At 32.2% G+C, this 26,075-nt stretch overlaps 4 protein-coding genes across 8 annotated transcripts; 3 read left to right on the forward strand and 1 right to left on the reverse strand.

Annotated features, from left to right (window-relative positions):
* The first annotated feature begins 551 nt into the window (after positions 1-551).
* LOC113849667 (F-box protein 7) lies at positions 552-5,406 on the forward strand. 3 transcript variants are annotated; one of them, XM_027479744.1, is made up of 12 exons: positions 634-781; positions 1,157-1,243; positions 1,379-1,491; positions 2,041-2,157; positions 2,239-2,335; positions 2,731-2,804; positions 3,593-3,646; positions 3,734-3,835; positions 4,025-4,083; positions 4,654-4,864; positions 5,142-5,196; positions 5,235-5,401. In XM_027479744.1, exons 1-12 carry the CDS (start codon positions 766-768, stop codon positions 5,237-5,239), a joined length of 990 nt encoding a protein of 329 aa, XP_027335545.1. In that variant the 5' UTR covers positions 634-765; the 3' UTR covers positions 5,240-5,401. The 3 variants fall into 3 exon arrangements, with proteins under 3 accessions (XP_027335535.1, XP_027335545.1, XP_027335553.1); XM_027479734.1 differs by having other exon boundaries at positions 552-781; positions 5,142-5,401; XM_027479752.1 differs by lacking the exon at positions 2,731-2,804 and having other exon boundaries at positions 2,255-2,335; positions 5,235-5,406.
* A 3,390-nt stretch (positions 5,407-8,796) lies between these two features.
* On the forward strand, positions 8,797-11,371 carry LOC113852560 (BTB/POZ domain-containing protein At1g21780). Of its 2 annotated transcripts, XM_027482874.1 has the most exons (5): positions 8,831-9,046; positions 9,143-9,294; positions 10,127-10,242; positions 10,515-10,575; positions 10,645-11,219. In XM_027482874.1, the coding sequence occupies exons 1-5, from the start codon at positions 8,937-8,939 to the stop codon at positions 11,121-11,123; spliced, it is 918 nt and encodes a 305-aa protein (XP_027338675.1). In that variant the 5' UTR covers positions 8,831-8,936; the 3' UTR covers positions 11,124-11,219. The 2 variants fall into 2 exon arrangements, with proteins under 2 accessions (XP_027338674.1, XP_027338675.1); XM_027482873.1 differs by having other exon boundaries at positions 8,797-9,046; positions 10,515-11,371.
* A 5,666-nt stretch (positions 11,372-17,037) lies between these two features.
* LOC113867354 (beta-galactosidase 16-like) lies at positions 17,038-22,130 on the forward strand. Its single transcript, XM_027502631.1, has 17 exons — positions 17,038-17,133; positions 17,250-17,362; positions 17,526-17,592; positions 17,819-17,911; positions 18,005-18,148; positions 18,356-18,450; positions 18,563-18,668; positions 18,804-18,888; positions 18,967-19,085; positions 19,295-19,456; positions 19,634-19,815; positions 19,908-19,999; positions 20,283-20,392; positions 20,837-20,929; positions 21,255-21,359; positions 21,627-21,772; positions 22,001-22,130. Exons 1-17 carry the CDS (start codon positions 17,038-17,040, stop codon positions 22,128-22,130), a joined length of 1,938 nt encoding a protein of 645 aa, XP_027358432.1.
* Positions 20,135-25,563, reverse strand: LOC113864831 (N-glycosylase/DNA lyase OGG1). Of its 2 annotated transcripts, XM_027499009.1 has the most exons (4): positions 24,892-25,563; positions 24,593-24,803; positions 23,889-24,117; positions 20,135-23,809 (listed from the first exon to the last, which is right to left on the reverse strand). In XM_027499009.1, the coding sequence occupies exons 1-4, from the start codon at positions 25,560-25,562 to the stop codon at positions 23,805-23,807; spliced, it is 1,116 nt and encodes a 371-aa protein (XP_027354810.1). In that variant the 5' UTR covers position 25,563; the 3' UTR covers positions 20,135-23,804. The 2 variants fall into 2 exon arrangements, with proteins under 2 accessions (XP_027354810.1, XP_027354801.1); XM_027499000.1 differs by lacking the exon at positions 20,135-23,809 and having other exon boundaries at positions 23,821-24,117; positions 24,892-25,557.
* Between the last annotated feature and the right edge of the window lie 512 nt (positions 25,564-26,075).

Raw genomic sequence — 26,075 nt, forward strand, 5'->3', positions numbered from 1 at the left:
CCTCTTGGATAAACACCGTGCATTTCAATTTGCAAATAAAAGCAGTTATGACCTTATGACATTTTTAACGGCAAAAAAAAAAAAACTTATGACCTATTTTGAGGCTGTAAATAAAGTCAATTTTTCTTGACATAAAACTTGTGTATAATATATTACTTATACATCTAAATAATTAATATTGTATTTATTATTATACATATTATTTTATTTTTTAAATTGTCATATCTAGTTTTCTATTCTGGCTAATTTTTATTTTTTGTCACATATTTAAATATTATTTTCTCAAAATGAAAGGAGATAATAAAAATTGTTCTACTTTAATTATTTAAAAAATGATTTTCATACTCAATATTTTTAAATAAGAAACATATTTGAAAAATTGATATAAACAGAATTTAAAAAATACATTATAATATTGTTTAAATAATAATTTGTAAAAATTAATACTTATAGAAAACTTATCCAATCATCATACCTTGGATGTATGTAGACGCAATTTAGTGAACAAATATTTTTTTTGTGATATAAGGGTATCAAAACAAGCATGGGATAGAATGCGAGGCTTCTCAATTTAAGGACCCGCCAAAGCACTAGGGCGCGTTTCTTAACTGGCTAACGTCGATACGGCAGCGTTTTAGGGGTTTGTTGTTGGTTCTGATTTCCAAATTATTACCGAGTTTCTGAACTCATTTTCTTCTCTTGTCCTTCTTCTCAATTTGCCTGAGAAATTCGTGAAGGAGCCTCACTCTGCTGCTGCATGTCCTAATGGCATCTGGTTCAGGTGCTCTTGGATTTCCTCTCTGCACTCCGCTTTCTATATATATTATTTTGAATTGGTCATCTGACACGATTGATAATTCAAACTTATCAAAATCTTGAAATTCTGGATTTAATTGTCAATGATTTTCTTTATTTTGATATGGCTTCTCTAATTTTGGATAAATAAATTAAGAATTGATAATCCGTGCTTCAGCTCAATGTGTACATTTAAGGTAATTTCATGTTTAGAAATTACAAGTTGGTTTAATGTGTACAAGTGATTAAAGTTGAGCTTTTATGAATCGTGTTGTTGTTGACTTGTTATGCGTGCAAGTGCAAGGGTTCTCACCAGGAATGATTTGGGCATTGAAGTGCGTCTTCATTTTTTATTTGGCAGATTTTGCGTTAGCAGTGTCTTCTGAACTCGAGTCAGTTTTGAGGTTGAAGACTGTTGACTACTTTGTTACGAGGAGGCCATGGCTTGGTATGTGCTGCAATGGTTACTTTGGCCTTGTTTCGTTTTCTCATTCTAATTTTTCTGCTGAAGCTTTGTATCGTTTACTTAGTGTAGTTGTGTGGTCAAATTCACTTCTCATTGTTGCTATGCGTTTTGTTTCAGATCTTTATGGAGTTAACGTGAGACCTGTTGCGCCATTTGGAAGTGCTAGTAGAAGGCCTCATGTGGATCCTGCACTTTTACATCGTTGCTTACCGGATGAACTGCTTTTTGAGGTATTTCACATCTTCAGGTTACAGTCTTTTATCATGACTTAATGGCCATTGTTGGTAGTGGAAGTACATTGTGTGGGAGTGACAATGGGACTAGTTACCATGTGCTGTATGATACTACGTCAGATCATTCACTTGTAATCGAAAATATTTGGTGTGGGACAGTGGTCATGCATATGAAACTATTTTAGAACATGATAACAAGTATTCTCTCTCTAGACTGGAAACTTGAGAGGCTATTTTTACATTCTTGTAATTACCCCCCCCCCCCCTCTCTCTCTCTCTCACACACACACACACACACACTATTGAAAACTAACTTGATATTAGTTTTGGCATTGTCTTTGGTCCTACAGCTTTGAGGGCAGAAGCTGTTCGTAAAATAAGAACCAGAATATGAATAACTTAAGTCTTTCACTTGTTTGTAGCTTATAATCTTTTTAAAATCCTTTTTACTGATTTTTGAAAAATTAGATACTTGAAAATTCATATGCAGAGAGGTCTATTGTTGTATTCAAGAACAAGCTGTAAGAGATTCAATATATTTTGTAGGTCTTTGCTCGAATGACTCCGTATGACTTGGGAAAGGCATCATGCGTATGTCGAAAATGGAGATACACAATTCGTAACCCTGTATTTTGGCGCAATGCATGCTTGAAGGCTTGGCAGGTAAACTTAATAAAGGTTTTGAATGTGGAACTTTTACTGCATATAAATCATATTTCTGATTATAGAACCTCCTTTATGAAGCTGTCTGGGGTTGTAGAAAACTATAAGATACTTCAATCAAAATATGATGGCTCATGGCGGAAAATGTGGTTGCTACGACCAAGGTTGCGAACTGATGGTAAGAGCAGCCATTCTTATTGTATATCTTTATTTCCTGCTCCTCATATTGATTGACAATATGCAATAGTTAATTTTTTAATTCTAATTTAAATTTCTGTACGAAAAGGTATCATATTTAAAGTTGATATTATGATTATTAGAAATGGATTGGACTTGATTGAAAAACTAACTAAAGGGAGAAGGATTGTCCAAGTCTTATGGGGATCTGACTATATTTTTAGCTAACATGGGACATCTTAACACTCATATTGATTAAATGATCCTCCCTTTCGTCCACTTCAAAATGCCAAAAAAAGAAAAGAAAATAATAACATTAAAGTGCTTTAATGTCAAGCTAAAAGAGATGCACATTATTTTCCCATTCTTTTGTCTTACTTTGCTCCTACATCACAGGTCTTTATGTGAGTAGAAATACCTACATTCGAGCAGGAGTTGCAGAGTGGAAAATCACTAATCCAGTTCATGTGGTATGCATCAATATCTACTTTTATTGCTAGGCAATTAACATACTGTTTTTTTCTTTTGTTAATTTTTGGTTATCATGCCATTAAATAGCATGCAATTAACTAGTTTTTTTTTGTCAACTATTTATCAATATCATTGTTTGAGAATAAGATACCCATAGCATGCATAGTTGTAATCAAATTGAAAGTAGTTTCAGAGCGTATTTGCTTTGTTTTCATTTTTGGTACATACGTATTCATTAGTAACTAGAAAAATGTTACCATGTTTCCATTCTGTATGTTATTCCTAAGTTCCTTCACTAAAACTTGAAGGTAAAATAAAATCAAGATGACATTTTTGTCATTATAAATGAAAAAAAAAAACATCAACTAAAAGCAAAAACAGAAAACAAACTACACAGCCCTTAGTCTTCCTTGCTTAAAATCTAGCTTCATCAGTTTGTAATGTTTAGTGTTGTTGAAAGTTAGAAACACTAATTGCTTGGCACGGTAAAGTTGTATGTGACTTTATATACCTATGAAAAATATGGGAGATTAATGTTGTCGTATGACAAACCTTGCTTTGTAAGTTTTTAAATGCAATATACTGAAAATGAAAGTACAACTCTTAAATCCTGCAGTATAATTCTGGACCCATTTAATGTCATATAAGAATGTGGGTTTTATATATATTTGTTCTACAGTTTCAGTATTTGAATGATTACATTGTATCCGCAAGGTGTAAGTAAATCTTGTTTAGTTTTTCATTCTTTCACTTGTTTTTTATATATAGTTTTCTCCATTTTCTGCAGGTCTGCTATTTCCGGTACATGAGATTTTTTCCTTCTGGGCGATTCCTTTACAAGGTTATAATCTGGTGCTGTTGTCCATGTCCGTTTAAAATTTATGTTTTCCTTTACCTGATTATATGAATATTAATTTGTGTTATGTAGAATTCTTCTCAAAAGATCAAGGATGTGGTGAAGTATATGAACTTTCGATCATCTAAAGCAGACTGCGTTTTTGGAGGCCACTACACATTGTCAGATGACAAGGTTGTGTTCTAATTTTGATCAAATTATGTAATTGGGATTTTCTTGCTTCTTATGTGTTTCCTTTTATCCTTTTTAATCTTCATTATTTGCAGATCTGAGTAGACATTTTCTTTCAAGGAAAGTTATTGCATAACATTTCTATTTCGTTATAAGGATGTTGAAGCATTTGCAATTGATACTACATTGCAGGTTGAAGCTGCAGTCTTGTATCCAGGCCTGCGACCAACTGTTTTGAGGATACGCTTAAGGTATTTGACAAGTTTTCCTGATTATTATGTCTTGTTGAAAATTTAAGCTAACATCAGGAAGAAAGGAAATCATTCATTCCCTGTTAGGTTGGGATTTTATGTGCTACTATACTCATGCTAACTAAGAAAATAGATCAAATATTCATCAAAATTATATTCAACAAATTGAAGATGAGATGTTCAATTCAGAGAAATGATTTCACTATGAAAAATTAATGGTTGTTTTGTTTTGTTTTGATTTGGGGTTCACCAATATCCAATTGATGCTTTGTAAAACAATTCGTCCCCTCCATCATGCCAAATAAATAAATAAAAAAACTAGAAAGAGTAGGAATATCCTTTTCAGAATGGTATTCGAAGGCATCATTGTTTATGCTTGTGAAGAGACCAAAAGCAAAAAAGATGGAGAAAGTTGTGCTTGGACAAGGATTAGTTGAGCAGAGTAGTTTGATTTAGGAATAACTATTATTGTGTTTGTTGACGATAATGTTCTATTTCTGAGGCTTCTTGTAATGCTTTAACACTTGCACTGATTTGCACTATGCTTCGGTGGATCTAATTGTGGTATAGGGTAAGAGGAACGACTTCAGGGGCTAACAATCGGATGGATTTGATGTCACTTGTCACTAGTGGTGTAAACAGTAGCGAGGCAAGTGCACCTGAGGAGGATATTCTTGGAGTTGTTGAAGGATGGCAGGATGATGAAACACACAATCCAGATGTCCCAGCAATCTCACATAAGAGGGGCATGACTCCTTTTGTCTTTGTTCCATTTGAAGAGGTGCATTTTTGTCTCACATTTGTCTCTCTATATTAGCTTTCAGGCTTCGGCAACTAAATTGAGCAGTAAACTTTTTAAAATTACTTTTTTTTCTCTTGTTTATAGAGAAGCATGTGAACACTTTAACACGAGTGATAATACCATTCGAAAGGCCAACAACCGAATATTAAAAAGAGATTATTTGTTTTAATGCTTCCTATTGAGGCTCTAATCAGTAATCACACTACGTTCTCTTTGAAATCTGAATGCTCCTTAATTCTTTTCCCTTTTTGTATAGGTGGAGACATCTGTTTTGAATCTGCCAGTGGAGAAAATGGATTATTTTGTACCTGGTTGAACGAAGCTTAGAAAATGGATTATTTTGTACCTGGTTGAACGAAGCTTAAGGATAGAACTGGTTCATTTGTAAATATTCCATAAGTCCGAAATAAGGTCAGAATTTGTATATTGATATGTATGTATAATAATGGACTGATGAGATTGATTTTGGTTCGTGTTTCGGAATTATCTTTTTATTATGCTTTATGCAACTGGATTAAGGGAATTGGACTGGATTGGATTCATATGTCGAATCAGTGTCGTTTGAAACATTAATCCTTTATTGGGAATTTAAAAAAGTTTCAGGAATAATTTGGCACCTAAGATCATAAAATCCTCTACGCTCAAAAAGTTGTTAAAAATGCGACATTGAAGAGGCTGCCATTAAACATATTGAATAGGAATCATACTACAGGATCATTTAGCGTAAATGTAATAAACATAAGTAACAGTGACAACAAACTGAAAGGTCAAACGTCAGACTGTCGAATTCCTGCTGCTCATGCACTATTCCCTGTTTTGTAAGTGGTAACTTAAGAATTCTTATTTTTAAAACTCCAGCAAGGTCAATACTCATTTATCCCTTCTATCTTTCTCAGTCTCTTCTCATCATATCGCATCAGTCATCCTATCTATATTACTTTTCTCTCTTCTCTTTATGGCACCCTCTCCACCTAATGAAAACGTCGACTTAAAATAGACACTGCAGATTTCTTACATTCACGAACAAGTAAAACAACACTGATCGCAACTGCAGTATAGGAAAATTAATCAACAAACCATTCAAGTTTCCACTTTCCACCTTACGCCAATGCACGAAAATCGAAAATAAAGACAACATTGAATCCTAAGAGATTTCATATACCAACTCCAAAGAGAAATACGAAGATGCAAACACAGCAAAAGTAAATTCAAACTTTCTTCTAATCCTAGTACAAGCACAGTCCCTAAAGTTGCCATAATGTGGAATCACTACACTGGGAGAATACAAGGGCCACAGCTACTCGCAGGAAGATGAACGATGCAGGAGTTTGGTCAGTGCTAATTAATGCCATTATTACTATTTTTTTTTTCTAGATCACCACCATCCTCAACGAGACAAAATATTTAATGAATTCATCGTAACTTGAACTCGAGATCTTATGTTAAATTGAAATAATTTTCAACTTTGTTAATATATTTTAAAGTGTGTACATGCAAAAAAATTATAATTAAAAAAATATTTTTTGTGTGTTAAATTTTCATTTTTCTGATTTCATTTTTCATTTTAAAATAGGATAACATGAATACATTCATGATATTTTATAACAAAGCCTTTGTTATAATTATTTATTTATATATATATATATATTAATTATGCCGCCTCTTATGTTTAAAAAAAATTGAAATGTATTATTTTTTAATTAAACTCTAAAAATTATTTTCAAAATTTAATTTCTTTAAACCATGGTATAAAAAGAAAGATAATGTTATAAATAAAATTATAAAAAATTATTATTTCGAAAATATAAAAGTATAATAAATATATATATTTTTTACTAAAAACTTAATGTGTTTAGATACTCAAATCAGGTTGAGCTGCATGGTGCGTAGGCCTGTTTTAACTTGGGTGGGTATAAACCATGGACTTTGTAGTCTTTTCCTCGGCCAGTTTCCAAATTTTGCTTCGGCTTTTGTTCTCCATTGGCCCATTATTTGGTAAAGTTCTATGCCTCTATTTATATAATAAAGTAAATGTGTGTTTATTTTAGTAAAATTTGTAAATAAACTATATCGTTATAAATTTTAATATAAAATCCTATTTGGATAAATACTTCAAAATACGCTCAATCAGATAATATTTAAATAATTTATTTGGGCCAATTTAATAAGGGGAATATGATCAAATAAGTCAAGTTGTTTACACCCGTAATTTTTTATTTACAGATTATAAAAATTAGTTAATTTAAACAAGAGCTAAATTATTATCCTCCATTCCTCGCAGCAAGGGAAATCCCCTCGACCCCATATCTTCATGCAAAGGTGAAACAAGCAAATCCATCTCGTTAAGCAAAGGTCACCTATCTAATTAGTGGAGATCTGACTAACACAGAACAACAATGGTAATGCAAGTAAAAGCTAAAAAAATAAAATCACAACTATTGAATAAAACATAAAAGTAAAGTAGTCAAATTATGTTTTAAACAGTAGTACTTGTACAATTAAGTTAAGACTTAAGTGCATTATTATGACTATTATAAACATTGTTAAGATTCCAGTTCCAAAGTTAATACTCTAAAATTATATTTTTTTTCTTAAGGTAATACTTACATTGTTGGGCATAGAATTGAAGTGAAATGAATTGATAGCTAGTGGTGGGTGCATTTACCTTTTCAAAAGGTACCAATGCCTCACTTTTGATAAAGAAAAACGGGAGAGCAAGAAATATGCTTTTACGCTGGACGCCATCAACTATATTACTTTGCTTACAAAGTACCCACCAATTTTCTTTCGATAAATACAACGCACCCTTTTGTATATGTGCATTTCTTTTTCTACCATTCCATACATTTTATTTAAATTTTATCAAACAGTTTGAGTTTATTCTTTTTTAATGAAACTTCTGTAAAATTTATTAAACAATAAAAAAATGTGGAAAAAAAATGTTACTGTTATTTTTCTGTTTATTGACAGGTTGAAGACCTTGTCACTATTTTAAAGTTAGCTGAATTTTTCATTTATAGTGTCCTAGAGAATTTTGCTTTAACAAATGAAATCTAATTTAAATCGAAATTGTATATTTATGTCTTTGTACTAAGATATTATTACATTTTTTTTCTGTCACAAGATTATTACAAATTTGAGTAATGCATGCTTTTTTAAATTAAAAAATAAAATTTGATCTCATTTTTAAATTATGAAAATATTATTTTTATTTTAAAAAATATTGTCATTCTACCTTAAAGTAAAAAAATAAATATAAAAGCTCAAAGATAATAAATAAAATTAAAAACTACAAAATAAATCACACTAACAGAGATATTATGAAAAAAAGAAGAAGATTAAGTGGACGAAACAATATTTGACTTCATATAAATTTCGATGATTTATATAAAAGTGAAAATTTTAAAGTTAAATTGTACAATTATATATGAGTAGTTAAAATTTAAAAAATTTAAATTTAAATTATTACTTAAAAATAATAAAAATTTAAAATTAACATAATTTATATGTTTTAATTTTCAAAATTAATGTTCAAGATTTATATTTTATTTAACTAAAAAATTTAAAATTTATAAATATTTTAAATAAAAACTAAATATCTTTTAAAAAATACATAACATATGGCTAAACGACAAAATTTTATTTTTATATATAATAAACTTAACATATTTAAGTTACATGATATTATCTTAATTAAATAATGCATGCCAAATGTTAAATAGAATCATGAGAAAAACAAATAAGACACAATTAACTGACATAATATTTACAGAAAAATATGGCTAATCCTAAAGATTATTAACTATGATACAGTTACAGTATACTATAGAAATTAAATTAAGAAATAATTAAACACCATAAATATTTTAAAAATATTAAAATAAAAAGGTCTTAATTATATTGAACGCTTCAAATTCTAACTGAACAGGGAACGAATGACGGTGAATTTGTTCTGAGTTGTGTTCAGATACATAAGATAAGAAACAGGGGAAGAAGTGGGAAGTCAAGATGGCATAGACAGAGTCCAACGTTGTTGTGAATATCATCGAGAATGGGGGATAGGGTGGAAACGCTTGCCAGATTAGCCCAATGGAAAATTGACAGCTTCGGATCTTCTTCTTACAAAAAATCTGAACCATTCAAGGTCGGAATCTGGAACTGGTGCGTTCACTATTCATTTATTCAATATTTCTATTTCAATTCAATGTTTCAATTCATTCATTCTGTTATTTACCTTCTTAACCAATCATCAAACAGGTACTTTTCAATAGTGAGGAATAGCCATAGGTATCTTTACATACATCTTTTCCCAGAACCTTCCCGGGTTTCTAAGGATCATCCACCCCTTGCCCGATTCATTCTTCGTGTCTCCAATGCCGGTTCTTCCCGCAGCTTTCGTATTTCTCCTGGTATTTTTATATGCATCATTGCATCAACACCTTCTCTTTAGCTTTAACTTTTTAAGCTTACTTGTTATATCATTCTATTTTCACTCTTTAACGTGCTATCTTCCTTTTAAAAGGGATAAGTTTTTTTTTTTTAAAAAGTGTGTTTTGCCTTTTGGGAAATGGTTTTATCAATGGTGAAAGCTTGTGAGTATTCCGTCAAATTAGGGAAATCACACTATGATTTTAAGAACGATTTTTCTAACTTGGTTACCATTGCACATGGTTAGAAATCAATAAACAATAAAGTTTTATTGAAAATTATAGCATTAATATTAATGCATTGAATTTTATAATTTTTAATAAAAATTTACTGTATACAACTTCTTATCACATTCAACGATGTACAGGTTTGAAAAATTGTTTTAAGAAAGGTAGATAAATTACTTACGTGATCAGCATGCTTTGAGTTTGCTATTATGGTAAGACTGGATACAGTTTAATTAAGTGTTAATTCAATAAATTCTTATTAAATGATAACTTATGCTGTAAATTTAACAATGAAACTTATTGAAATAAGTTGCTTATAAGCAGATTCTAAGTAACAATGCCATCAAGGGCTTAAGGCCTTTTACTTATTTATTCTTGATGTTCTGAGCCTGGTTGCCTGTCTTCCTTACTCTGCACCACTTTTTTTTGCCTAGAAGAAATAGGGATAATTTCATACTGCTATTTACAACTCAAATTCATGAATAAGTTTTTTGAAATTGGAATTACCTGTAGCAGTTTCAAGATTAGTTAAAGGAATGCTCACACAGGTAGTACCTTCATTTTGCTTTTTCTTGAAATGCTGTAGTTCAAGAAAGGGTGCTTAGAACGCATGACGACTTCGTCTGGCCTGTGGATACTACTTTTGTTGGTCGCTTCATCATTGATGTTGAGTTCCTAGACCTGAAGATATGCCCTCTTAATGTGAGTTCCTGTACCTGATTTTATTTTTTTTATAATATATGATCTTGATGTACTAAATTATTATATATAATTTTGAGAAATATACTAGCTTCCATTTCATTATCTAACCATTTAGGAAGTATATAAACTACAGTGACTATTCTGGAAGATGAAGTCGGTTTGAGTTACTTGCTTAGCACATTGCATTATCTATAGACTAAATTTGTCCCTAGATCTCTGAACTAGTTACAGATTGTCGCCACTTAACCTTTGATCATTTCTTTTGAACTCAGGGTGAGGCCAGTTCTATATTGCCATCTGAAGGAAATTTTCAATCCATTGCATCTCGAAATAGTACTCTTCGTTGCCTCTCTCGCATGCTTGATGAGGCCATACATGCTGACCTAACCATTATCACTGCAGATGGTACATTGAAAGCTCACAAGGCAGTTCTGTCCGCAAGTTCTCCAGTGTTTCAGAGCATGTTTCATCACAACCTGAAGGAAAAAGAGTCTTCTACAATCCATATAGAAGACATGTCACTTGAATCATGCATGGCTCTTCTAACTTACTTGTATGGAACAATCAAACAAGAAGATTTCTTGAAACACCGGCTTGCATTGCTTGGAGCGGCAAACAAATATGATATTGGTGGTCTCAAGGATTTCTGTGAGGAAAGCCTCCTGGAAGATCTCAACTCTGGAAATGTTCTCGAGATGCTAAATGAGGCTTGGTTTTATCAATTACACAAGTTAAAGAAAGGATGTTTGACGTACTTATTTGAATTTGGTAAGATATATGATATTAAAGAGGATGAACAAAGTAACTTTTTCCAGCATGCTGATAGGGAGCTAATGGTGGAGATGTTTCATGAAGTGCTCTCAATTTCAAACCCAGTATAGGTTAACATGGGAATATTCTTGGCCCCTTGGACTCGGACCCTGTAAATGATACATCAATGTGTATAGCCACGTTTCCTCCTCATACTTTTCACTGTACAGGGATAATAATTCATAATACTAAATTGTATTTGCCTTCAACAGCCCGGTGGTGAAAATGGCAAATGAAAAGTATATTATTTAGTAGTTGATGCGAAGGACTGTTAACATTTCTTTTTGATTATTCAAATGATCTTATAGTTTGTTTATTCTCAATTATATATATAAACTAGTATAATTAGTAAACATTTTACTTGACCAGATCTGGAAAGGTGATTTAAAAATTAATAGATAATTCCTTGTTTATTTTGATTGATTTTTTTCCACTTGCTGTCCATCTGGCGGAGGTCAAAATTCTGTGTGTAAGGCATAAAATTCAATGTTATTTAAATTATAATGCAATATTGACAATTCGAATATACAGATGTTTTTCCGTTTCTGATCACATTGTCAGGAGTCTGGTGCAAGTTATGTGAAATAAAAAGATAGGTATATATTTGTTGTTAGGAAGGGGTAGTTTATATTGGATATAAACACTTGCTGAGATTTCGATCGATAGTTTCAAACTAATGCTTTTCTCTTCATTAAACTGTCATCACCCTTTTCTTTTCCAGCAATTTATACACCTCGACTTTCTTTCTTAGTGTTGCTCTTTTTCTTGTTAGTCCCATAACGAAAGGCTTCTTTTTGAAAGAATTTTTATAAAGTTTATTTAGCAGTTTATGATATTTTTATATTTTTAATTTATTTTAAATAATTCATGGAAAAACTTATCAAAATAAATCCTTTTTAACTACAGAGATATATTATAGTTTATTAATTTGGTCCTTCAAATATGTTAATTAAGTTCGATCTCTCTACATATATGATTGAAAATTTATTTATTTTAAAAAGTACCCACTATAATAATTTCTTCACTTATTAATTGGAGATATCATTAATGCACGTTTAAAATTAGGTTGTTATGACTTATTTTAATAAATTTCACAGTAAACTTATGAACTTTCATTTAATAAGAGTTTATTCAATACAAATATAATTTAATTAATTACTCAAACATGTCTTTAGTTAATTGAATTTGGGATGCATTTTGAATTAAATCAACAATGCATAAAACACTATTAGCCCATTTTAAAGACAAGTTCTTACTTCATTTTAGGTGAACTCTGTCCCACTTTATTACTTTTTGAGAAATTTTAGTAAATCATATTTTAAGATTTTTTTTGGGCCCTCCATTGCTTTATTTTTTTTAACACACATTTTTGTTTTAAAAATAAAGCTAATTATATAATGTAAGTTAAAAGTATATGTTATTATTAACATTGCTCTTAATTTTTTGGTACTCGATCAAAGCCTCTAGTCAGTGTGGCGTTTCCTTCGATATTAATATTTGGTTTTATGTTATACAATTAGGGTTGATGGAGATTGGTGGCTGTGGAAACGTCACGTTTTGCACCACAAAACAGGGAGGCTTCTGTGCCGTGTTAAGAGATCTCGCCTCAGCAACATTGAAAATTATTAGTCTTAATTACCATTTTCAGGAAATAAAATTCATTACTTGCCCTTCGACAATATGAAAAACAAAATTAAGCTAGAAATAAAAGGGGAAGGAAATATCAAAACCTCACTCCCTATCAATATCATATATATATATATATAGATATAGTGTTGGTGACTGGTGAGGTTAAGTGTAAGAATCTTCCTTGTGCACTAACATGAACATTTGACAAAGAAGGGGGAACCTCATTTACGCAATAGAAAAGTATCCCTCTCACACTGGCAAGTCAAACGTTACTAGCAATCAATATAAATTATTGGGAAAATTGAAAATCTTAGATATGCTCTGCGCCATAAATTTATAGAGATTTTTCCTAGTTTTATTCAGGTATTATAACATCTTAATGCTTGTACAATAATGTTCCTTTTATCATTAAAAAGTGAGTTAACCCAGAAGATTAGTGACATCAAAAGGGAAAGAAATTTTAATACCCTTGAAATGGAAGGATAAAATAAAAAAAACATTAATTTTTTTTGTTGACGTATTTTTTTATAGAACAAGTATCTTTTAGTCAATTATGTTTGAGTCGGGTATAATTACTGCAATGGGCAATGGGCAATGGGCAAAATTTTTCTTTTCGAATGTTTAATTCATCTAGTCCGAGTATTTAAATATTATTTATATTTTAAAATTATTAAATATATTTATTTTATGAAATATTTGAAGAATCAATACAATAACATTATTTTTTTGCCAACGCAGTTCAGGAAAAAACAAGGTAAGAAATTCTTGTGGGGATCAAATACTCGCATTATAATTAGCTATTTTGTTATCGTCACGCAATGGTTGTCATATATAAATATATTAATATTAACGTTGCAATAACTTGGATCAAATCATGCAAACAACATCCTCATTTTGGTAATACTTCAAAATTTATGAAAGTAATTTTTTTAAATATATTCACTTATTAAATATATTCACTCATTTTAGTACCTTACAATTCTTATTTCAAAATTAAATTACCAAAACAATAATGCATTCAAATTAATAGAATAATGAATGTTATATGTTCTTATCTTTTTTCTTGACGAAATGAATTAACATCCTTATCACATTTCCTTTTTTCTCCTTAGTGTAATGACGCAATAGAATCTATAAAAATAGAGTACTGAAAAATAAAGTTACTTAGAGTAACGAACTACTTTTTCTGACACTTTCGGTTACTAAAGATGCTACATACCACAACTAACTAATTTTCCCATAAATGAATTTGGACGATTAATCACCGTACTTTCTGTTGCTGCCAACTAACCATTTGTGTACGAACCAATTTTATTTATTTTAATAATTTTATAAATTTATAAGTTATTATTTTGAAAAATAAAGAATTTAACTTCACTATGAGTATAAATATATACTTACATGATTTAATTCGATCCTTGCCATTTGTATATATAGTTATTTGTAGGTAGCCCCAGGAGAGAACCAAGTCAACACAAATGACTCTTACAGCTCCAAATACATAAACATATATATATATATACACTGAAGAGTGAAAGAGAAGGAGAGGGAGACGCATCCACTTCAGCATTTATACTCTTTGCTGAGACAAGCATTACCATTGGAAGTGAAATATAATGGTGTTGCTGTTGGGGGAGTGGTGCTGCTGTTCTTTCCTTGCACTCATTTTAACGGCGTCCCTTGGCTCCGTCAATGGTGGCAATGTCACCTACGACGGAAGATCCTTAATCATTGATGGCCAACATAGAATCCTCTTCTCCGGTTCAATTCACTATCCTCGTAGCACTCCTGAGGTATCTTCATTACTCATCGTCCTTTCTTTTCTTCTTAATTTGTCCTCTTCGTATGTTATGTGATGTTATCTTTTATACATTTTTCATGTTTACTTTTGTTGAACTTAAGTTCATTTTATGCCATGTTTTATGTTGTTTATGTTTCTGGGGTTGAGAACAAAACCGATAATGTCTTAGAAACATAAGAAGAGAGAGAGAGAGAGAGAGACGAGTCATTTTATCCTCGTTGTCCTTGTTAGGTAAGAAATATGGAACAATGCTCCATTTTTCAAAATACTCTGAACAACTTAGCATTGACACGGTTAATTTTTGCAACAACGATGGTTAGTTCACATTATTTTTGTTTTTTACGAATTATAAAAGATGAAATTTGTGTGATGTTTTTTTAGATATATACTTCTAATATTGTTTGCTAATTCAAAATGGTCCTTTATTTTAATAAAATATTTGTTTTTAATATTATTATAGATTATTAAAATAAAATTTTAATTTTTATTATAACAGATAAAATTTATGTCATTTTTAGGTGCTTTCAGTGTTATTTTATAATTAAAAATAAAACTTTACTTTAATAAAATATTTTTATTTAATATTATCACAAATTACTAAAATAAATTACTAATTTTAATTAATATTTTTATTCTATTATAAAATGTCAAATATGTAAAGGTTTCAACATTTAACCTGGTAAAAAAAAGCTAAATAAAAAAATAAGTTTATCATATTACGAATTTTTAAACTTGAATAAAATAGTTTTGTGTAAGAGATACTCCTAGAGTGTCAAATAAATTGATAGCGAGAGACATAATGAGTGTAAAAAAAAAGTAAAATAGATAATATGATAAAAAAATAGATAATAGGATAAAAAAAATAAAAGATACGTGAAGAAATATAAGACTTAAAAATGTCATGAACCTACTTACACGTCAAAACTCTTGGCATAATGACAGGACAAGTTGTTTTGGCAGAGCTATTATAATATGAGTAATTTGCATGGTCTTCTAAGTCTTTTATTTTATCATTGTTTTTTCTGTAATGGCATTTATTGTATGTTATGTGTAGATTTCAGTTCACATGGGGCGAACCTTGAGAGAGAGTTCATTTTTTTTATTATATATTGCTTGACTTTTTAATTATATGAACCAAATAAATATAATTAATCAGACAACAAGGGTGCTCCAAAAAATATTATAGAAGGAAACGTGTATGATAGTTTCGCGAGTGTGTTACTAAATTATTTATACTATATATATTTTATTAAATACAAAAAATTAATCGTATTGTTTGACATTTTGGTGGGCTATTCTTTCACCCCCATTTTATTTTAGCCTTTTTGAAGTTTGACTAGATCTCGTTTGAGTCAAACCTACATGATTTAGGTTTTGCGACACCAATTCAAAGTAAGTTGTTCTATAATTATTTTGTTGTTTAATTGGCTCATGGTCAGGCAAAATTAATTAATTTCTTTTAGAGGGACAAAAGAGTAAGAGAGAAATTATACGGTGACCAATAGGGTAAATTTAATTAATTTTTAAAGAATATAAGTAAAATATCATGTTTCTAATGCACTAGTTATCATCTAATTCACCAAAATATTATACAAAGTGAATTGTGTGAGGTTCAAAACTGAGTTGGACCACCTGATAAGGACCCAAGCCATTCATGTATCTATCTATAGCAAATAATTTAAATTTTTAAAATGATTGATTCATGTCATTTTGTTTAAATGCTTCTGTGACCACAAGAACTGTTGCGTTAAGAGGCATGCTAGAAATATAATTTAAAATTTATTCATTTCAATCGATTAATACTTTTGGACCCTTAGGTTCTTGAGACGTAATTTGTAATATGTTTATGTATTCTCAAATTCTCTTGTTCTTAGTTCCAATATTAATGCAAAAAATAATTATTTTTGTGCAAAAATGAAAACACTAAAGAATTTCTTTATATTTTACATTTACTAAATTATTTTTATTGTAAGTATCTATTAAAAAACGTATTCAGAAAAACACATAACTAGCTCTATAATGTTGTCCTAACATATTCATCAATTTTCATGTTAACCAAAAGAAAACATGTTCATTAATTGAACCATTCGTTCTTGGATATATATTTTGTAATCAAAATTTATGCGATTAGCTCTATATATTGACGCGGCGGGGGGGCACCATCATTTTATCCATGTTGACTTAAACTATCATGGAGTTAAGCACCAAAATGAGCTTACAATTCAACTACAGTACTAAATACAAATGCGATAAAGGGTTAAACAATGGCCTTTTAGTATAAAACATCAAAGCTCAAATGCTCAATTGTGATTCTATCATCAGGCAAGACAAGAACAAAAACGAGATTAATTGCAACGTTTTTATGAATGGAAGAAAACTGTATAATTTTTTTTTTTATATTAAACAGATCTCGTAGCAATTTACTCATTGAAAATCACTTAGATTAAAATGTAGCTTAGTTGTGAGTTTGAAGGGGTATGTGAGAGTAACATGAAAAAAAGACTGAAAGGCACACCTCTAGATTGTGAATTGCAATTCGTTCTTAATTTTAACAGATGTGGCCTAATTTGATTACCAAAGCTAAAGAAGGGGGATTAGATGTCATACAAACTTACGTGTTTTGGAACCTTCACGAACCTCAGCAAGGCCAGGTGACCTCGATTTCGAGTTTATGTTATTCTTCTATTTTTTGTCATGTATTTGGTTTTTTAATCTCAGCACTTGCAAGCAGGGTGATGGTTGTGATATTTTCTTTCCTGCTTTGCAGTACGACTTTAGTGGAAGGCGCGATATAGTGAGATTCATTAAGGAAGTTCAAGCTCAGGGTTTGTATGCGACCCTCCGAGTTGGACCATACATTGAGAGTGAATGCACTTACGGGTAAGACCTTCCTAACAAAATTTCCAATACAAAGAAATTACTATAAATTTAAACATATTTTGCTTTCATTATATAGTTGTTTTGAAGACTCTGATCATACTAAACAATATGATAATGATTACAGTTGTTTAGAAGAGAATGACTCACGGTTTTGATGGTGCAGGGGTCTACCAATATGGTTACATGATATTCCGGGAATTGTTTTTAGATCTGATGATGAGCAATTCAAGGTATCAACCCTTGTTCACCTTCCTTGCCTCCTATAATTTGAACTAAATCATGGTAGTTCATCTGTAAATTGTAATCTTATCCAAATTGATCTTAAACATACTTGAGGGGCTGGGTCTATCTACTTGGACCTTAAACACAGAATTTACTCTGTGCATGCAATACTTTCCACTCAAATATAATATTAACAGACCATTCATTAACTCCTCTTCACGTCATTAATGGCAGTTCCACATGCAAAGGTTCACTGCCAAAATAGTCAATATGATGAAATCAGCCAGTCTTTATGCTTCACAAGGAGGACCGATCATACTATCTCAGGTTTAACCTGCAAATCAACAATTTGACTTGCCAATTAAATACCATTTTGAGTTTATTTAGGAGGTATTTATAAAGGGTTCATGGTCCATGCAGATTGAGAACGAATATGGCAATGTTGAAGGGGCGTTTCACGAGAATGGACTGTCCTATGTTCGTTGGTCTGCCCAAATGGCTGTGGGACTCCAAACTGGCGTGCCTTGGGTAATGTGCAAGCAAGATAATGCTCCTGATCCAGTGGTTAGTCTCTACGAATTGTTTTGCCTAAGATCTACAAATTCAGACCGTTCAATATAACAAAAAAAATTAAGAATTTGGATCACTACTAAATATACTTCGTACACATTCAAGGGTAATATTATTTAAATCAGAAAAGACGGTTATAAGCACACGTTACATTGGATCATTTATAACATCTATAAATGAAGTCCTGTTTGTAATCTGCAGATCAACACATGCAATGGTATGCAGTGTGGGAAAACTTTTATGGGGCCTAACTCTCGTAACAAGCCTTCACTATGGACAGAGAATTGGACAAGTTTGTACGTTCTTGTGGAATTCATTCCAATTTATAAACCATTTTTCTTAAAAATTTAGTTATCACAGCGTCATATAAGGCTAACAGTGTCATTCATTTCATGTTAAAATTTGAAGTTACCAAGTCTTCGGTGGAGTACCATACATAAGATCAGCTGAAAACATCGCGTACAATGTTGCCCTGTTCATTGCAAAGAACGGAAGCTACGTCAATTACTACATGGTATCAACACTGCCAGTACCTTGCTGTAACTGTGTCTATGTTCTCTCTTCTATTCCCTCACATTTAAGTAGGTATTCCAACGCAGCTGAATATGATAATATTGAGTTATTAAGTCACGTGACCGATTTGATGCAGTACCATGGAGGAACCAATTTGGACAGGATAGCCTCTGCTTTCGTGACAACGGCTTATTATGATGAAGCTCCGTTGGATGAATATGGTATGTTTTTTCCTTTTTCCATTTAAGTAAAATTGTAGATATTGAACACTAGGTGATTGACTATGCGAGGGTAACCAGGTTTGGTTAGGCAACCGAAATGGGGGCATCTAAAGGAGCTACATGCGACAATCAAGTCATGTTCAACATCACTACTTTATGGAACCAAAACTGCGTTCAGCTTGGGCTTACAACAAGAAGTAAGAAAACTAAACTCCTGTTATTTTCCTTAGCTGTTATATTTTCTTTAACCAGTATAAACAGGAGAACCGAGCATGAAGCGAATAAACGTTGATAAAAATTTCTTACAATATACTGGCTTTTGAGTTTCAATCTATAAATTTACGAAGTACTCTCTAAAAGCTGAATCTTTTAAACAAAATAAATAATTTCCATCCCTCATCTTCAGGCTTATATTTTCAAAAGGAGCTCAACAGAATGTGCTGCCTTCCTGGAAAATAGTGAAGATCGGATTGTTACAATCCAATTTCAAAATATTCCATATCAGTTACCCCCCAAATCAATCAGTATCCTACCAGACTGCAAGAATGTAGCCTTCAACACCGCCAAGGTAAAAATCAAATGCTCAATATATACTATTTCAGTTATTTTAAAAGACAATGCGTATATTGGGCAGTTTCTTCGCTCTTGCCATCTTCCTTTGACCATTATTCTTCGTACTAATTTAATAAGTTACATAAATAAAATGAAGCTAGTAAAAGCCACTTCATATTTTATGCTCTTATAGGTAAGCACACAAAACAATGCCAGAGAAATGAAATCACAGTTAGAGTTCAATTCAGCTGAAAAATGGAAAGTCTACAAAGAAGCCATCCCCAACTTTGATGATACTTCATTAAGAGCAAATAAACTACTAGATCAAATCAGCACAGCAAAAGATGGATCTGACTACATGTGGTACACATTCAGGTAAAATAACAACATATGTGCTTAATGTTAGCTACACTTGAAAATGTTTGTTATACTCTACTAAGATTTGTGTTGACATCTTGCTCTAACAGGTTTTATGACAACTCTCCTAATGCTCAATCTGTTCTTAGTGCATACAGCCAAGGACATGTTTTGCATGTCTTCACCAATGGAGTTTTAGTAGGCAAGCTCTAAACCTCAACACTGAGGATCCCCATTTGTTGGATAGAAATAATAGTATCAATATAGTTGGAGAGTTGGTTATTACACAAGTATCAATTTAAATTATAATGTATATTTTTCTTTCATCTTTCTTTTTGGGTCCATATCTGTCTTTCATCTTTTTTAGATTATAATGCTTATTTTACTTTTCATCTTCAGTATATTCTACATCACTTATTTACTTTACTTTTCATAACTACAATTTGAGATGTTAATTAGGGCTCTATTCATGCTTCTAACTCTAGGTTCTGCACATGGAAGTCACAGAAATGCATCTTTCATCATGGAGAACAAACTCAATCTTATAAATGGGATGAACAATATTTCTTTCCTCAGTGCAACAGTCGGATTGCCGGTAATTGTTTCCATTATTAAGTCTTATTTTTATTCATTATTAACCAGCAAAAGAAACTACTTAGAAAAGATAAATGTTGAATATTAAACTGATCTCCATGATAATTGTCAATTCTAAAGATGAAGTACGACATAATATGCATGGTTATTTCATTTGAGATGTTTCCTTTACAACAAATATTTGTGTTAGAATCTAATTGCAAGAATGAGATTTGACTCCCACATAGAAGTATTTGGTTCTAATGTGAGGCTTATTATGCCTTGAACTCTCCAACTACAATAGCTAACTTTTGTATTGTGGTTCTCTCAAGGTTCTTATCAATCTGTTAGGCATGCCCTTGTAGAATCAAGCACATTCTGTTTAATAATCATATGAAATAAATATCAGACAATATGGTAGCCAAATAATTTATAATGGATTACATGAAATGTGTTCTGCATGAAGAACTCAGGAGCATATCTAGAGCGCAGAGTAGCTGGTTTGTATAGAGTGAAAGTTCAAGGCAGAGATTTCACAAATCAAGCATGGGGATATCAGGTGATTATCTCTAAACTGTGAGATGCTGACTTAGTAGACTGCAGTTAAATGAGATCTCAATTATCAATCATGTTTCTTTAATCATAAACCATCTTGGCATACTCATCATAATGCAGTTCTCAGAATTAAGTTAATATTGCTTTTCCTACACCATTTACTCTCTGACCAAATTTTTATTTAATTGACCCCTATATACTATAATTATCAACTGCTTAAAATTTCAAATCATAAGAAATAGATATGATTTTGAACTGTCAGCTCTGATTGCATATTCTTTAAATTAAATATCGTCTACTGCTTGCTGATGTTAAATTTTTAAATGAAGGTTGGATTGTTAGGAGAAAAATTGCAAGTCTATACAGCTAGTGGATCAAGTAAAGTTCAGTGGGAAAGTTTTCAAAGCTCTACTAAACCACTGACATGGTATCAGGTATATTATCATCAGAAAATTTTGCAGTTCCATTATTCTTCTTCAACAAAGCATAGATGATCTTGGAGGGCATCCAACTAAATATGTTAAAAGGCCTTAGTTTTTGTTGTTTCTCCTACTACTTTGTGCTACAGTTAGTCACTACCCTTATTATGGATTGGAAAGAGGATTAAGGTGTAAACCACTTCACCATCACAACTGCTGACCATTTATCTTCAACATTACTTTTACAGTACACTAATATTTTATTTCCCTGCTGATCAACAGACCACATTTGATGCACCAGTGGGAAATGATCCTGTGGTGCTGAACCTTGGTTCTATGGGAAAGGGATTTGCTTGGGTTAATGGCCAAGGTATTGGCCGATATTGGGTGTCTTTCCACACACCACAGGGAACTCCTTCACAGAAATGGTATGTTCCTATGCCACATTTTTTTCCCCAGTGTTCAAATTATCATCGTCTTAGATAAAATAACATTTTCAAACAAAAGTAAGAGATGCTTATAAAAGCTGTGTTTGAATAATAAATTTCTATTTTCTACACACTTTAAAATCTGGAATTTTCACTGCCAATATACCTAAAAATATACTACCTGCACAGCAAACATTTATTTACTTATAAATGAACATTTTTATTCAGGTATCACATACCTAGGTCCTTCCTAAAATCTACTGGGAACCTGCTAGTTCTACTAGAAGAAGATACTGGAAACCCATTAGGGATCACTCTAGACACAGTCCACATTACAGGGAAAGATAGCACGTCATGAGTATACAAGAATGCTCTATCTTCAATTATACTTTTTTGTAGCATTTCTGCTCCAGGTTAGCGTAAAGGGTTATCTTATTACTTGCAGAGAGCCCAGATGAATAGCTAAAGGAAAGATAGTTATTGTGACCCTGTATCTCTCTCTCCCAGATACAAATTTAGATGTCTTCTCCAAGATATAAAAAGGCGGTCTTAGAGACAAACAAATTGTCATTAGTCGTGAGGAATTTCAATATCTTCATTAATTGTTCTTGTGACCAAGGAGCCATTCTCTTAGCAGATGATACTTGTCATCCTTAAGTTATTGATGCAAATTAGACAACATGTATGAAAACAAACAAAACTTTTTAGGTGTTCTAAATGATAATTTTTTATAGTGCATAACTTTTTCAAACAAAAATGACATAAGTGCCTTGTGCTTGAATAATTAATTCTGTTTTCTTCATGTTTTCAAATTTGGATTTTACACTCTATATATACCTTAAAATATAATTCGAGTCTCCTACCTGCATGCAAGCATTTATTTACTTACAATTGAACATTTTTATTCAGGTATCACATACACCAATCCCCCCTAAAATCTACTGTAAACCTTATAATATGTAGTATTTGATCATAATCAAGGTATTAAAATCCGTTAAAGTGTGTCAAAGAAAATCCACTCTTCATTGTGAAGGAGCAGAAGTTATGAGCCAAACAAGAAAAGGAAAGAAAGAAAAGCAGCACAAAGTAATAGTTTAGAAACAAATCAAGTAGCAATGAAGAACTCAACAAGTCATATTACCTTTCAATACCAAACCTTGAAGTTGGGGTTTCATGCAACACTCCTATAACATTAATATATTTATTATTTGATCATCCAGGAAATATAATAAATTAGAAGCACATTGGTCATCCAGAATTTCAATTAAGAAAGAGGAAGGGCCAGGTTCAACATTCCAATTCAAAGGAGCATAAGTTATGAGCTAAAGAAGAAAAAATAACACAGTAATAGTATATATACAAAGCAAATTGCAATGAAGAACTAAGCATATCAAAAAAAAAATTTCAATACCAGTGCTTGTGTGAATATTACCCTTTTCAATGTACCTATTGAAATAGGTCTTAAAAAATAACAAAGAAAAAAAAATCAGTTTGCTACCTCTTGATAAAGGCATACAATGACTCAGTAAAAACATGAAAGGAAGTGTCAAAAATCTTGAAAATTTAATATCACCATGTCACTAGAAGAAGTGCATATGTACATAGAAACGTTCATTAAACAAAAGAATATGTTCAAACAGATAACATGTTTATTGCACATAAGAACCAAACAGGCAAAAGACAGGTCTTTCTAACTGCAGGAGCTAAAATGAAAGTAAATAATCAACTAGGCGAAGTATCTATTTACAGGGAAAGCAGAATTTCAAGTCAAACAACATGAAACAAGAAAAATAAATCTTTCTTTTTTTCTTTTCTAATGAAGAAGAAAGACACTGATTATCAATTACAACAGATCAATCAAATCTAATAAAATGCAAAGAAGAAAAATGAAAGCCAGACAAGGCAGTCAACAGTTATATAATGGAATAACCTACATAGCAGTCCGTTATCACCATATTCTAACTTGTGAATTCTTGACAGCAGCATGTCACACCTAACCCTTGTCCATTGAGAGCCACACCATTTGTAGATCTCACTCTAGCGGAAAAAAGAAAAAGTTAATATCTGCCAGAGAGGTGAAGTTCAAGAATCAAAAGACTACAGTTACTTTTCTTACCAAATTCTTCTTCGCCATCTTCTATCTTCGCAGGATTGTGCTGTTTGATAGTCCACAAATGTGAAGGTAGAAGGGCCTTTTGTGAAGGTAATTCAGCTATAAATAATAGAGTTTGTGCCCAGCCGGCATATTTACCATATTTGGCTACAAATGCCTCTGCAACACGATTGCAGAGCTTCGGTGTCAACTGGGAACCTGCAAGCTCAGGTAAGAGATACTTGGTGGCAATCTTACCCGAGTTACAAAATGACACATACAAATTAACACTCAACAGTATAGAATAAGAGAAATTGAATCAGAACATTCTACATGATGTAACAGTCATTAAAGCATAAATGATAATTTTTTGTATAGAAGAAATCAATTAAGAAAGTAGAAACTACAAACAGGAGGATCAAGAATTCTCCTAAAGCCACAATGAAATTTATAGATATATTTTATTTCCAACTAAATGGTAATCTAAATCCATTCATTTGCTTTCATCTTTGCCTTCCTATCTTATCTAGAATATATGATATATCCAAATACATTCTCTTTCATTATACATTTTAACACCAAACTCCATCACAATAATGGATTATGTTGATAAGCTTGCCGCAGGAGCAACAATGTTTAGCAAAGAAAAAAAAAATAGCTTGATGGTGATAACATGGAGACGAGTTTCAACTTGAAGCACTCGTTGTTGAAGGCAAAGGGTTAATTACCTGCCACACGTGAGTGTCAACAGGAATGGCATGGTGTTGATCAAGTGAGAAAAGAGCAATGCAAGCAGCCACTTTAGGACCCACACCAGGTAACGTAGAAAGTGCAGATATAACATCTTCAAGATCCAATTTACGAAGAGACCGAAGCCACTCTTCCCCTCCACCAGGTTTTGATTGCAAAGCCTTTACCGTGCCAATTATGTATTTAGCCCTAGCAACAACAGAAGAACAATGATAATCACATTCAAAAACCTAATATAATATCTCAGAGTAATTCTGGTTATCTGAATGCGATTAACCTGTAACCAAAACCAGCGTTTCTGAGTTGTTGCTCAGAGACCAATGAAAGTTGTTCCAAATTGGGGAAAGCGTGGAACTGATAGCCTCCAACGTGGCCAACGTAAGTTCCCAAGGACGAAACGTAATCGACCATTTTGGTGATCCTTGCAATGTTGTTATTGGAAGAACACAGAAACTGAATAAGGCACTCGAAAGGGTCTTGCCGGAGCACCCTGGCGCCACCCAAGTGGCGCGCGAGCTCGGCGAACCTGGCATCGGAAGCGGAGAAAACCTTCCACGTGTCGGCGAGGGAAACGTTGGCGTTTAGAAAATCAAGGAGGGCCGTTACGGCGTCGTCTGAGTGGGAGTGGGAGTGAAGGCAGTAGCAAACGTCGCCGTTTTGGAGGTTTTTGAGGGATAAAAGGTGGGGCCCAACGACGCCGGTGTATTGTAGAGGGGCGGTGTTTTTCCAACGGAAGGTTTGGCCCGTGGGGAAGGTGAGGGGCAGGGAGAGTTCTTGCTGGGCCAGGTTGAGAGGGGCCCAGGCCCATGATTTGGTGGCGTTGAGAGAGTGGCGGGTTTGGGTTTGGGGCGATGGAGGCGTCGAGGGAGGTGGCGCCACCTGTTTTGGGGATCTTTTTCTCTTCTTCATCGCCGGTACTTGAATGGCCCTCCAATGCAACGCGTTCATGTGCACCCGTTTCCCCCTCGGGTCAGGAGGGAGAGCGCCCGGTAAAACTGTCCCGAAATTGGGTCGGGTTGGATTCGGGAGGGTACTGTTTCAGGACTTGTAACTGTCGTACATTTTAAATTTTAAAAGAAAAAATAATAATAATGCGCCGACTTTGAAAAGATTCAATTAGGGGTAAAAAAAAATTCAAATTTAGAAATCTAATTCATAATTTAATCTAACCAGATTTAAAATTTTAGAATTTTAATAAAATGAGGCGTCTAATTCATAATAAAAAAAATTTTGAATATGTAATCCATGAAAACTGATTTTTTTCCTTTTTTTTTATTTTAAATCTGACAACTAATATCGCAAGTACGTTGAATTTCTTTAATTTTATTTTTTTTTATTCTCTTTCCCTTACCTTTGTTAATTCTTACTTGTAATAGGTGTAAAGTTATATAAAAAAATTTATTAAGATTTGACCATTATCATGACTGAATATTTTGGAACTAAAAAGATTTTTTTATTTCT

Source organism: Abrus precatorius, unplaced genomic scaffold, assembly GCF_003935025.1.
Source record: "Abrus precatorius isolate BTA unplaced genomic scaffold, Abrus_2018 Scaffold10, whole genome shotgun sequence".
NCBI lineage: Eukaryota > Viridiplantae > Streptophyta > Magnoliopsida > Fabales > Fabaceae > Abrus > Abrus precatorius.